Source organism: Pleurodeles waltl, chromosome 1_2 (genome assembly GCF_031143425.1).
Source record: "Pleurodeles waltl isolate 20211129_DDA chromosome 1_2, aPleWal1.hap1.20221129, whole genome shotgun sequence".
Classification (NCBI taxonomy): domain Eukaryota; kingdom Metazoa; phylum Chordata; class Amphibia; order Caudata; family Salamandridae; genus Pleurodeles; species Pleurodeles waltl.
Window position 1 is genome coordinate 1,013,321,590 of NC_090437.1, and position 13,707 is coordinate 1,013,335,296.

General features: G+C 44.0%; 1 protein-coding gene across 2 annotated transcripts in view; it reads right to left on the reverse strand.

The window, feature by feature from the left end:
• Positions 1–1,802: 1,802 nt before the first annotated feature.
• The window catches only part of TMEM33 (transmembrane protein 33), a 75,395-nt gene continuing 63,490 nt past the window's right edge, over positions 1,803–13,707 (reverse strand). For both annotated transcript variants that reach the window (XM_069201826.1, XM_069201821.1), the window contains exon 8: positions 1,803–3,890. In XM_069201826.1, the coding sequence (XP_069057927.1) occupies positions 3,761–3,890 (130 nt within the window). In that variant the 3' untranslated portion in view covers positions 1,803–3,760. The remainder of the gene's footprint in view (positions 3,891–13,707) is intronic.

Below are 13,707 nucleotides of genomic sequence, written 5' to 3' on the forward strand. Positions count from 1 at the left end.
CCAAGAAATATCTCAAGACTGATTTTTCTAAGGTTTTATGGACTGATGAAATGAGAGTGAGTCTTGATGGGCCAGATGGATGGGCCCGTGGCTGGATTGGTAAAGGGCAGAGAGCTCCAGTCCGACTCAGACGCCAGCAAGGTGGAGGTGGAGTACTGGTTTGGGCTGGTATCATCATAGATGAGCTTGTGGGGCCTTTTCGGGTTGAGGATGGAGTCAAGCTCAACTCCCAGTCCTACTGCCAGTTCCTGGAAGACACCTTCTTCAAGCAGTGGTACAGGAAGAAGTCTGCATCCTTCAAGAAAAACATGATTTTCATGCAGGACAATGCTCCATCACACGCGTCCAAGTACTCCACAGCGTGGCTGGCAAGAAAGGGTATAAAAGAAGGAAATCTAATGACATGGCCTCCTTGTTCACCTGATCTGAACCCCATTGAGAACCTGTAGTCCATCATCAAATGTGAGATTTACAAGGAGGGAAAACAGTACACCTCTCTGAACAGTGTCTGGGAGGCTGTGGTTGCTGCTGCACGCAATGTTGATGGTGAACAGATCAAAACACTGACAGAATCCATGGATGGCAGGCTTTTGAGTGTCCTTGCAAAGAAAGGTGGCTATATTGGTCACTGATTTGTTTTTGTTTTGTTTTTGAATGTCAGAAATGTATATTTGTGAATGTTGAGATGTTATATTGGTTTCACTGGTAATAATAAATAATTGAAATGGGTATATATTTGTTTTTTGTTAAGTTGCCTAATAATTATGCACAGTAATAGTCACCTGCACACACAGATATCCCCCTAACATAGCTAAAACTAAAAACAAACTAAAAACTACTTCCAAAAATATTCAGCTTTGATATTAATGAGTTTTTTGGGTTCATTGAGAACATGGTTGTTGTTCAATAATAAAATTAATCCTCAAAAATACAACTTGCCTAATAATTCTGCACTCCCTGTATGTTCAGTTATGAGTCCTGTCCTCTGACCTGTATCTACACTTTCCTCTTAGGGAGCAATGAATGCTAGTGCTATGCCACTATGTGCAGAAAGAGGTGCTTGACCCAGTTGAGTGGGATCCAAAGTAGCGTGGGCCATAGGACATCTGGAGTAAAAGGCCTCAACCACCTTGGTTGGGCCCAATAACCCCTGCTTGCCCCGTGGCCCTCTGAATGGGGTTCAGACTTAGTGGGTTCTAAGCCACTTTTCATTCGTGTTCATTTAAAACAAGAGATTTAACAGGCACAGAAAAAACACTGTGCAGGCAAAAGCTAAAAGGAGCCAGATAAGGGGATGGGCTGGGTGATAATGAGGCAGAGGACAGAAGAGGCAGGAGAGTCAACAGGAAGTATGACAACACCAAGAATAAAAGTGAGGCAATGAGTGGAAGAAAGAACGACAAATAGAAGGACACAAGCAAAGAGAAGTAGTGAGGATGGATGGGGAGGCTAAACATGAGAGGAAGAGCGAGAAAACACAAAGGAAAGGGTGGAAGAAAGTGAAAGGTAAGGGCTGGAGCATCATGCGGAAAAGTCAGACAAACGGGGGTGCTTTTACAGGGAAAAAACAGAAAGATGGTGGAGAATGCAGAATGAAAAGGCAATCAAATATACAGAGACAAAAGCACAAAAAGATGAATGCAATAGTGTTAACTGAAATATGGGTCTATGAAAACACATCCATTGTAAAACAGAGGTTTACAAGTTAAAGGGCAAGGTGAATCAAGGGTCCTGTTGGATTACTAAGTCAAGAGGTCTGAGAGATAAGTCAATTAGAAGTGAAAAAAAAAATCATGAAACTATTTCAGTTTTTACATTGACTTTATTTTTGTACAAATGTAGTTTTGTAATAAAAACCTTACGTAGATTGCAGATATACAGATAACCAGGCTAATTGCACCTGTACAACAGTACCATGCAGGTCCTAAGTAGCAAGTAGGGGTGCCACAAATCGGCCTCATCAGTCAGTTCAACTGTATAAAATTAGACAAGTAGGTAAAAGTGTCCTATTTCATAATAAAATCTGTACCTTAAGCCACATGTATTATGTAGCAAGTGCCTGGAAATGTATGAATGACATAACAAGAAACTACCTCATGCGCAAAACACAACCTAGTCAAATTTCAAAGAATTATAATGCCCAGGTTCAGCAGCTCCACTGTTCTCAAATAAGTTGATCCCGTATATTATCATGCAAACTGCAGTAAGAATAAGGAACAAAGATATGCATAGCTAGCAAGATGCAAGGAATAGTTTTAAAACGCATTCAGTTATCCATTGAGAAATTATTAACACCATGTGCCGTACCACCTGATGCATGATGGAATCAATACATTTGAGGCCACTGTAGTTCCTCCAAGGGCCCCCGTTTCACTTTCTATGCTATGAAGATGCTCTTAAAAGTTTGTACTCTACTTATAAAAAAAACTATGCCTTACTCACTTTCAGACCCAAAACAAAAACATACAAAAAACAGATGTTTTCAAAATCGATTAAAGTGCGAATACCTGAAGGTATATATACCAAAAAAAACAGTAGTTGGGGAAACAAAATCACAAATTAATTTTATTCTTATAATTAATGACTGTGACGTCCTCGGTCTGCCCTGTGTCATAAATATGGGCACTTGTACAGTATTCTTTTCCCAACTAATCATCTACTATCACTCTTTTGTAAAGCCAACACAAAATACTGGGCATGTTCCGTTAATGAAACATGAACCAAAGACAGCCTTTCTGTATCTAAACATGTAGCGTAAGCATGGGACCAAGAAATAAGTTATTTTAAATAAAAAACACAAACACAAGTTTTTAGCACGGAGCCTCAGTGTCTCATATTACAGATAATATGCATGTTGTTTTACATATTGCTTGTTCTTTCGTCACACATACACACTCGCCACTCACCAGGTGCTGCTTCAGTCTTTGGTTCGAAAACAGACAGAAAACAACTTAAAATAATGGTTACTAAAAAAAGAAAGTTTTCTGTATGAAAAAGAAATACTGAGGCAAAAATGCACGCAAAACCAAAAAAATATCACAATTCGTGAGTGCTGATAGAGGTACTGCTCAGTGAGTAAGTTATCTTCTTCATTCGAGAAATCAACATCAAGCTTCTAGTTAATTCTCTAAAATATGATCATTCATTCAATGTTTTGGGCACGTGTGTAGACTGTGTTCTTTGCTTTACATCCTACAATACATTATCTTCCTAAAAGCTTCAAGTAAAGCACCAAACTAGAAACACTGAGAAATCTACCAGGCGCAAGTATATGATTCACACGATAAAATAGGCGGGTGAACATGTCCTCTTTGTTAGCAGACATTTCAGTTTCTACGGTGGTGCTAAATATAAATACACAAGGTAAAAGCATCACATCAAACGTGCTCCTACAGTATTTTCTTCTATTCATCCTATTATAAAGACACACATTTATCGAACAAGATTCTTTGTAGTTGCAGATGTAGTAGGTGCACCCCCTACAGTTTGTATATGTTTGTATAGCCACAAGATGCCGCTTTTCTTTAAATGTGAGCAGATACACCTTCACTGATCAGAAACAGGGTGGATTCAGGGAAACTTTCAGAACTTAAGACAACACAAGATTTGTTAACAAGGAAATGTACAGCAAATCTATGCCACCTGGACTGAGATCAATGTAAAACGCCTGACTTTTTTTATAACCATTAGCAGAAATACCAGCTTCTGAAAATGCTTATGTGTACATATATTACATATACTTAATTTATTTGAAATATAATTATGCCACGGTTGGGGCCAGTCTGCTTATAAAGGCAATGCTATTCAGACACAGTCGTCTCACAAACTCGGGGCACGCAGGTTTCATTATTGCATACTCCAAAATTATCCGTAGTTCAGTAAACAAAGTCCTGAAAAAAAAAAAAGAGAAAACATACAATTGAATAATGGATCTTTACTTCTCTAGAATACCATACTACCAGAAACATTTCTGGCAAGTATAAACTAACAAAACAATGGTGAGTGCCACCTTGGATTCTCAGTTTTACACGTCATTGTGTTGTCAAGTAGTATTTTTTTCAACAACTTGACATTGGGCAACTTATTATTAGACAGTGCCCTTGAGAGGATCTATCAAAGAGGTGGACTCCGTCAAGTGACGTAGTGCCACCTTTGCGCGCTGTCAGTTTACTGGAAATACATCTGCATCCTCATAAGCAGTGAGGCTGCCAAATTGGAATATTGACAGTATGGCTTCGGTAGGAGGATGAGTGGTGAGGAATTTTCAGTTAGAATATCCACCAGGGAGAGCATTACTGAAGAGACTTAACTTGTTCTCCTGGTGGATAATTCCAACAACAGAGTCCTCTCCTAAAATGGCCCTCTCTGCGGACTTGAGAATCAATAAAGTATTACATGATAAAGGTATGGACAGACACCCATGTAACCACTTGTCAGATGTGCATCACTGGAAGATCCCTATCCAAAGTCACAACTTCGATTCTGGGGCAATGAGTACAAAGACCATAGGGAGGGTGGGGGGCTTTTAGGCCAGATCGCCGACAGCTTAAACCCGAAGAACAATTCATCTCGGTAAGGTCTGTTTCTGTACGCTCTTTCCTTTCTTTGTACTAGCAAACTGGACAGAATTGATCGTTCACTAAATGCTCCATAGCCATGTCTATGTGAAAACTAAGGGCATGGTTATGACCCAACTGGTGAAGTTTTGCCTGTTCGTTATTGGTATATGAGTGAGAGAGGAACGGGGCGGGAGGGGGAGTGATGAAGTAATGAACTGCTGCACATGAAAAGACGAGACCACCTTTACTAGAAAGGGTGCTCAAATCCAAGAAATCCGCCTGTTAGGGAAAAGGGTAGTACATGCAGCTGGACAACTAATACTTACAATTCACGGATTTAACATGCAGAAGATATGGGCATGAGAAAAAACATCTTGAAGGTCAAAAGTGTCAGGAGGCAACACTGAACAGGCTCAAACGGCACACATCAAAAAGGCCCCACTGTGGCATAAATGAAAGGAGGAGGGGGAAATATACAAGAATCCTTTTAAAAAGCATCACAATAAGTGACCTGAATAAAGAGGGCAGATCAGGAAAATGAAGAAAAGCCAAATGGGCTGATAGGTAACCCTTAACTGCATCCATAGCTAAGACTTGCCTATGCTAGAGACAAAAAGAAAGAAAATCAGTTTGGCATGAAGATGATCACACCTGCTCAACACCACGATACCCTCGCCGGAGATAGGGCGCTTTAGAAATACACAGAGCATAACCTGTTAGTACTTGCACCAGACAAATTCAGACCAATGGCCAAAGTCTATGGACTTCATAAGTACATGGGAAGCCACCAAAATGACACCTACCATCTGAGAATAGAGGTGCAGCTTGTGGCGGGTCAGGTGCGGAAATCTGCCCTCCTGCTGGGACAGCAGATCCTCTCCGAGAGACAGCCGATGTGGATGCCAGATTCTAAGATCAGGCAGTTTGGGCTAACAAACCCTTCAAGCCCAATCCAGGGGTATTAATAACAGCTGGGCCCAGTCCTTCTGGAACTTCATGACCTATGGGATCAGCGGCAGAGGCCAGAATGCAATATGGAGTCGGACGGCGGAAATGTCTCCTAGAAAGCCACAAGCAGGGAACTAGCGAACTTGAAAGGCTGGCCACTGGTCATACTGGAAGGTAGTGAGCTGCTCTACTGAGAGTGAGTGCCACTGTGTAAAGAGGTCCTTAGCCACCTCCGGAACTAGCTAGCACTCATGATCAGCATGGTTATCACCGCTAAGAACCTCCATCTTGATGTTCAGTGAACCCACCAGGTAATGGACCATCAGGGATATGCTGAGTGATCCCTGTATTGAACCTCTAAAAGGAGGGTGCAGAACCTCCCTCTGTCCTGCTTGTTGCATTACCACGACACTTGAGTTTTCTTTCAGGATCGGGAGCAACCTATTCTTGGTAGAAGGTTAAAAAAGCCTTGCGGGCCACTTGCACGGTGCTCTACTGTATGAAACTGAAGAGGTGACGCTGCTCCACCAATGACTAGAGGACCTTGATCTCCACCTCATACAGGTAATCTCCCGCGTCCAGAAGATGCGTTGGTCACTACTGTGGGGAAGGCAGAATGGTCTGCCTGTAAGGTTGGCCTCCATCATCCACCATTCAAAGCCTTAGGCGGCCACCTCCGATATATGGATGTTGTCCAAGGGGTGTCCCCAGTGTTGGGCCCACTGAAGGCAAATTTTCCACTGACTAACTCACATGGGTCAGCAGAAATGAGACCTAAGCAGATTCCACAATACCAGGAGACCATGCACCAACCGAAACATCCATGCTGAAATGAACCAAGGCGTTAGTCCAAAATACTTGGATTACAGCCTCAGTGCCCCAAACTAGCTGAGGTGAAAAAAGCCTTTAAAGCCAGTGTCCAGAACAGCCCTTATAAGGAGAATCGTCTCTAGAACTTGTAGATAGGAATTTGGATTGGTGATGGAAAGCCCCAGAGGGGAAAACAAGAAAACACTTGTTTTGTTACTTTGCCAGGCAGGGAAAATTATCCTACTCTCTGCCAGCCCAACATGACATATGGAGGGGGAACTAAAGAGGCTTGACAGCAGCTGCCGTGGATTAGGACAATGAAGAGGACTACAGAATGTTTGGTTGTCTCCAGCCTCTGCCATCAACTCTCCTTCTAGAGCCAACAAAAATCTGGAGCAGCTGAGAGGGCAGCCTTGGACGTTAGGCAAAGCCCCTAGAATACTTCTGGAAGTTTAGGTATTGTTGGTGGAACTGGTGAGCCAGGAGAAAGTAATCTCAGGGGGTAGGCCATAGTCTAGTTATCCTTAAAGGCCAACAGGGCCAAATTTGCCTTTGCTTCGTAGAGTCTGGCTCAGTCAAAGGGCATTTTAATCAATGACGCCTGGATGTCATTAGATGACTCGTTTGGATGTAGCTTTTCCAATGCTAATGCCCATGACATGTCTAAAATCATGAGGGTGATCGGAAAAGATATTGCACACCATCCCCCACAGACCATGTATGTCACAGCCAAAGAGACAAACCGTATTCAATGAAAATAGGGCCAAACTGGCAGAGCACCAATCTTCTTAGATTCTCCATCAGAAGGAGCAATGGGGATTCAATGATTGCTAAAGTCAGAATAGCACACCTCTGCAGAGTCAGATGCTGCATGAGAAAGGATGGGTCTCCAGGTGCAGGTCTGTGGTGATAAGCAATTGGTTCGCTCACAGGTGGTTCTGAGCATGGTTTGGACCAGGTAGCTGCAAGGGTCTCAGTGAGCACCTCATTGAATTGTAGTAAAAGCTCCGAGTAAATGGCCCAGGCTGAAAAACGTTAGTCAGTAAGTTTGCCATGATATTCAACTGCGAGCAACTCTAAATCCAATGCCACTATGTCCCTTCGAACCAATACTGCTAAGCACACACCACTCAGTAAGAGACCCAATGGCAAACCCAACTCAGTTTCAGGTGAGGTGCCGAGTTCACTAGCATTTAAGGCTAAAGTGGAGGCCAGCACCAATGTAATGAGGTGGAAAAAAAATGTTCACCTTCTTATCAAGCCCATGAAGTGCGTTTAAGAAAACGTGGCTTCCAATCTCCTGTAATATTGGTGTTGAGACAAGGAAACAATCATCTAAAGTAACAGGTTGCACTTTCATTATTTCATAGCATATTTCGTAGCACAGGTGGAGATCTACCCAAAATTATCTAAAACCAACACTGGGATTGGGGCAGAGTCTAGAACTGGGGGCCCTCAAGCAAAGACTGGTGCCAAAGTCTGCACTACTGGTGGAGTCTATGGCAAAGGTGTTGAGACATGGCCTGGTGTGAACAGAATGCCAGAAAGAAGATGAATGGGGTCAGTCAGTGCTGGGGACGGACATGCCTACACAGTCCAAGAGGAGGACCCAAAGTGTTGGTGGGGCCAGAAGATGCTCGAGGGACCCGGAACTGTCTGGAATAACTGCAGCATTGCCTCCTTAAAAGTCTATATGCTGCAATGGCCCAGGAAATTCAGGGGCATTAACTTCAATCTCAACTACAGATCAGTCAGGTGGCACTGCCGGAATCTGAGATTCTTGAGTGCAGACTGAGCAACTTCTTTCTTAAGCAGGAATGGTGGTAAGAGGGTAGAGAATCTTGTGTCAATGCTCATCTTTGATGTCGATAAAGAGTTGGAGCAGACCTTGAAAAGGACCAGCCCTGCTTCTTATGATAAGCAACATGGAGCCTGACTTTGAGCTCCCCGATGGACTTCGGATGCACCAGGGAGCATTTGTATAGGTCTTCAAGTCGCATATGGAGCCAAGGTACCAAAGGTAACCGTCATGTGGATTTGAACTAATATCTGTTTTCTACAGGCACAGCGTAAACCCTGCAGTTTAATGTGGGAGACATCCCTGCACACTGTCAAGAAATTTGTCTTTGCAAAATCTGTAAAAACACTGAAAATGCTGAGAGCAGGGTTCTGGATCCACGTCGAACTGGGAGGAAAAGTGAACATGACATCAACATGCAGGGGAGTCACTATATGCAACTCATCGTTGTCATTTCGGTTCTGGAGAGGGGACAAAGCAGCCATAAGTCAGGTGAGGAATCTGGGCCAGAAGTAACTGTAAAATCCAGAAGTACTATTTGTTAAACAAGCATAGAAAAACTGACAAAATGGAGTGATTTATAAGGGTTGTTGAACATCAATTTGGCACTCATTCAGGTACCATATTCCAGAACTCTCTTGTGGCCCATGCTCATTGCCTAAAATGTATTCTCTGGTGAACACATTACCAATCATTTTGTTGCACTGCAGGTGTAATGTCTTGCAACATCGGATGTTCACAAGGCAAGCCACCTTTTTTGTCATACTCGCTGAGAGACACCTATTGCAGAACTTAGTCCTCCTTTCAACAGACTAACCTGGAGCAGATGAAGTGCTGACAGCGGCAATCTCCTTGGAATGAGAGTACAGTACAACCCATTTTTTAAAAGCAGGCTGCATTGGCCACTTAAGGTCTACTTACATTCTAACTCTTACTCTGAATTTTCTCACTTTTTGGGCAGAAAAGGGGCAATACTCCTGTGCGTATGGTGTGTACTCTGGTGACAGGCTCTCCCACATTTAGTTGGAGATTCAAACTTCAATCTTTGTTTAATTTAATTTCACCAAGTTATGGATACATTCTTTAAAATTAACAACCCAGCAGCTCAGGTAACCTTTCATCTAGAGCAGAGTCTGGACATTCCCACTAGACATATAAAATAGGAAACCAAAATTTCCAATAATCACAGTCATTAGCTTCATGCACATGAAGAACTGAAGGAAACAGGCTACAGGGCCCTTGTAGGCAAAGCAACAGCTGTGATAAGGAAGCCCATGGGTGCAGATATAGAATTAATAATAAAGACTCTTTCCCCTGAGTGAAGTAGCTTCACACTCAGTAATAGTTTCTAAAAATCATAAACAAAGTCTCAGTACCTGAACTGCAGAAAAAATGTTAGTTAAGTTCTGTGGTGACTACTCAGGGCTCCCAGTCTCTATGGGACTCACTGATTTAAATGCAAAGCGTTGGATGCGGGGGGTACCCTCTATCTGCCAATGTGTTGACTTAAGCTCCAAAACAAATTCTCTTCAGCTCCCTCATATTCTTCCTCACAAGACTGTCCTCTGATCATTATTTTCCTCTATCTGCGAGTATCAAAATCTGTCCAGCTCCTTCTCGTAATCCTCCCATTATTGTTCCTCAAAATCCCAAACTACTTTCCCAAAACTCCATTCTTCCCTATATTTCCTCCTGTCCCCTTCACCAAAATCCATCCCCACAGTATCCCCTAAGATCCATCCTCTATCTGCTTGGCTTCCTTCAGCCTCTCTCCCAACCCACACATATTCTTCCAAACGGATCCTACAGCTTTCTCTAGATATTCCTGAAGAAATATAATAGTATCTGAAGGCGGGGGTAATTATAATTATTCCACTGAGGGACTCTGTTTCCTTGTGGCCTGTTGATAAACTTGCTGTTGCGATAAGCTCACATGGGTGTAAATGCATATGGGAACCAAGAAGAGTTGACATTGGTGAAGTAATAAACTCCTAAATGTTTAGGTACTCCTCTTTATGAAGTGTCCTCAGAGGAAAAAAAGATACATAATGAATCTAATGGAAACACACTAGGACACACGGATTCATTTGAGCCAGATAAAAAAAATAAGGCTTCTCTATTTGAATAGGACTTGGCACCTCATCAACACAGTACAAACTCAAGAGTACAACAGCCATCTGTAAATGGCACACCCACCAAAATACATGTAAATACTGATTAATCACATCACCTGTTTGTGAAGAAATATTACACTCTGTGTGGGCAGTTAATAGAGGGTCAGTACCCCCACATAGCAGAACAAAGGAGTACTGTGTGCTCGAGTCACATACAATAGCCGCAAGAGGAAAATATAAAAAATAAGGTCATAATGTCCCTCTTGATTTAATACCTGTTCGAAAGAACGAAGTACATCAGTTAGCAAAGCTACCCTCATTTCTCAGAATGAAGACTGGACATTTGCATGCTTACAATCTCAACAGCAGAACGTGATCCACTACAACACCTTGGATGCCTTGAGAGGACAGAACCAATGAAAGGATGCAGACAGCTAAGGTGACAGTTTGCTCAAGTTCAAAAGGGGTTTCCTTTCCACAACATATCTATTTGAGAAATCCTACAAAGCACAAAGGATGACCCCCCCATGCTTCTAATGTCACCTTCAACTGAATTCACACTCATGTTTCTAATGTCAATCAATCAAAGAAATTTGTATAGCGCGCTATTCACCCATGAGTGTCTCAAGGCGCTGGGGGGGGGGGGGTTGGAGAGGAACGATCACTGTTCGAATAGCCATGTCTTGTGTTTTTTTTCTGAAGAGCAGGAGGTCTTGCGGAGGTTGATGGGAAGGGAGTTCCAGGCCTTAGGGGCGAGACAGGAGAAGGATCTGCCCCCTGTGGTGGTGTGTTGGATGCGTGGGACTGTGGCGAGTGCGAGGTTGGTTGATCGGAGGTGGCGGTGTGGAAGTTTATTCTATCGTTGAGGTAGGATGGGCCGGTGTTGTGGAGGGATTTGTGTGCGTGAACAAGGATTTTGAAGGGGATTCTTTTGTCTATGGGAAGCCAGTGAAGGGATTTGAGGTGTGGTGAGATGTGTTCATGGCGGGGTAGGTCCATGATGAGGCGTGCGGCTGTGTTCTGGATTCTCTGGAGTTTGCGTTTGAGTTTGAGGCCGGCATATAGGGCGTTGCCGTAGTTTAGCCTGCTACTGATAAGTGTGTGAGTGACTGTTTTTCTGGTCTCTGTGGGAATCCATTTGAAGTTTTTTTTTAAGCATGCGCAGTGTGTTGAAACAGGAGGAGGTGACGGCGTTGATTTGCTGGGTCATAGAGAGGGCGGGGTCGAGGATGATGCCAAGGTTGCGTGTGTGGGGTGCTGGGGTAGGTGCGGGCCTAGGGCGGATGGCCACCAGGAGGTGTCCCATATGGATTTGAGGGGGCCAAAAATGATGATCTCGGTTTTGTTGGAGTTGAGCTTGAGGTGGTTCGCGGTCATCCAGGAAGCGGTGTCGAGGAGTGCAGTGTGGAGGTTGCTTTTGGCGATAGTAGGGTTGCGGGAGAGGGAGAAGATGAGTTGGGTGTCGTCTGCGTAGGAGAGGATGGTGATGCCGTGTGGTTGGAGGATGTTGGCTAATGAAATCATGTAGATGTTGAAAAGTGTGGGACTGAGGGATGATCCTTGGGGGACTCCACAGATGATTTTGGTGGCGGTGGATTGGAAGGGTGGGAGGCAGACTTTTTGGGTTCTGTTGGTGAGGAAGGAGGAGATCCGGTCTAGGGCTTTGTGACGAATCCCATAGCTGTGGAGGCGTGTACGGAGTGTTTGGTGGCAGACAGTGTCAAAGGCTGCGGAGAGGTCCAGGAGAATGAGTGCGACGGTCTCGCCCCTGTCGACTTTGGTTCTGATGTCGTCAGTGCATGCGATGAGGGCGGTTTCCATGCTATGGTTTTTGCAGAACCCGGATTGGGAGGGGTCGAGTGTGTGGTTTTCCTCAAGGAAGTGGGATAGGCGGGTGTTCACTAGTTTTTCAGTGACCTTGGCAGGGAAGGGGAGGAGAGAGATGGGGCGGTAGTTGGAGAGGTCGCCTGGGTCAGCTTTTTTTAAAAAAAATTTAATTTTTAGCAGTGCAGTGACTTATGCGTGCTTCCAGGGGTCCGGGAAGGTGGCGGTGTTGAATGAGCTGTTGATTATGTCTCGAAGTATGGGGGCGATGGTTGGGCTGGCCTTGTTGTAGATCCGATGGGGGCAGGGGTCGGAGAGTGATCCCGAGTGGATGGAATTCATTGTTTATTCTGTTTCATCCTCAGTGGTAGGGGCCCAGGTGGTAAGTAGAATGGGTGTGTGTGTGTGTGTGTGTGTGTGTGTGGGGGTGGGGGAGGGAGGGGGTCAGTGTTGGTCGGGTGGGTGTGTGTGTGTGTGGTGTGAAGCTGTTGTGTATGTCCAGGATTTTGCGGTGGAAGTGGTTGGAGAGGGCGTTGCAGAGGGTCTGTGTGTGTGTGTGGGGGGGGGGGAAGGGGTCTAGGTTGCTGGCTTTGGGTTTGGAGAGCTCTTTGATGACAGTAAAGAGTTCTTTGCTGTTTTAGGAGTTGTTGTCTATGCGTTCCTTGTAGTGTGCTCTTTTGGTGGTGCGTATGAGTTGGTGGTGGTTGCGAGTGGAAGTTTTGAGGGTGGAGAAATTTGTAGTGGAGGGTTCTTGTTGCCAGGTTTTATCTGCTTTGCGGCACTTGCGCTTGGTGTTTTTACCTTCCCCTGAATACACAACCTTGACCAGTTTCTGTAAATCTGTCACCCCCTCCACCATTTAAGTCTATGCTTTTATCTTACTATATTCCGCAGTAATCTTTTCACCTTTTTTATGTTGATCACCATATCAACTACCTATTCAGTACTATGTCCGGACCTGAGTAGAGGATTAGGTTAGTCTTTCATTCCTTCATTCTCCTGCAGTAGTATTCAAAGAACAAACTACCTTTCCCAAGATGCCAAGGGAAAGAATTACATAACCAAGCAACAGTCTGAATAACAGTTTATATAGTCGGACATTTCTCCACTGCACTTCCTCTTTCTTGAGGCAACAGGCAAATCATTATTCAACCCTAAAAGCTTTTTCTACCTCTAAACTCCACCCATAACTGAACCCCTCCCAAAAAAACCTCAGCACACCTAAACTCATGCCTGACCCCTAAACTCTACTCATTCCTGATCCCTAAAAGTCCCTCCTACCCCTAAACACCAACCACTCATAACCCTAAAACAATCCCTACCCCTAATTTCAACCCATTTCTAAACCCTATGAACCCCTGTCCATGCCTAAATTCCACCCACCCTGAACCCTTAAAACCCCTCACCACCCTTAAACGTCAGAGATTACTAAATCACACCACTCTTTCTACCCATAAACTCTACCCAAACCGAACCACTAAAGACCTTATCCTCCCCTAAACTACAATTCCTCAATCCTAAAAACCCTTCACGACCACTCTATTCTACCCACCACTGAACCATAAAACCTTTCATCAGCCGTAAACTCTGCCTATCTGTGAACACTTAAAAATTTCAACACCCCTACAAACCACCCATCTCTGGACCCTAAAAA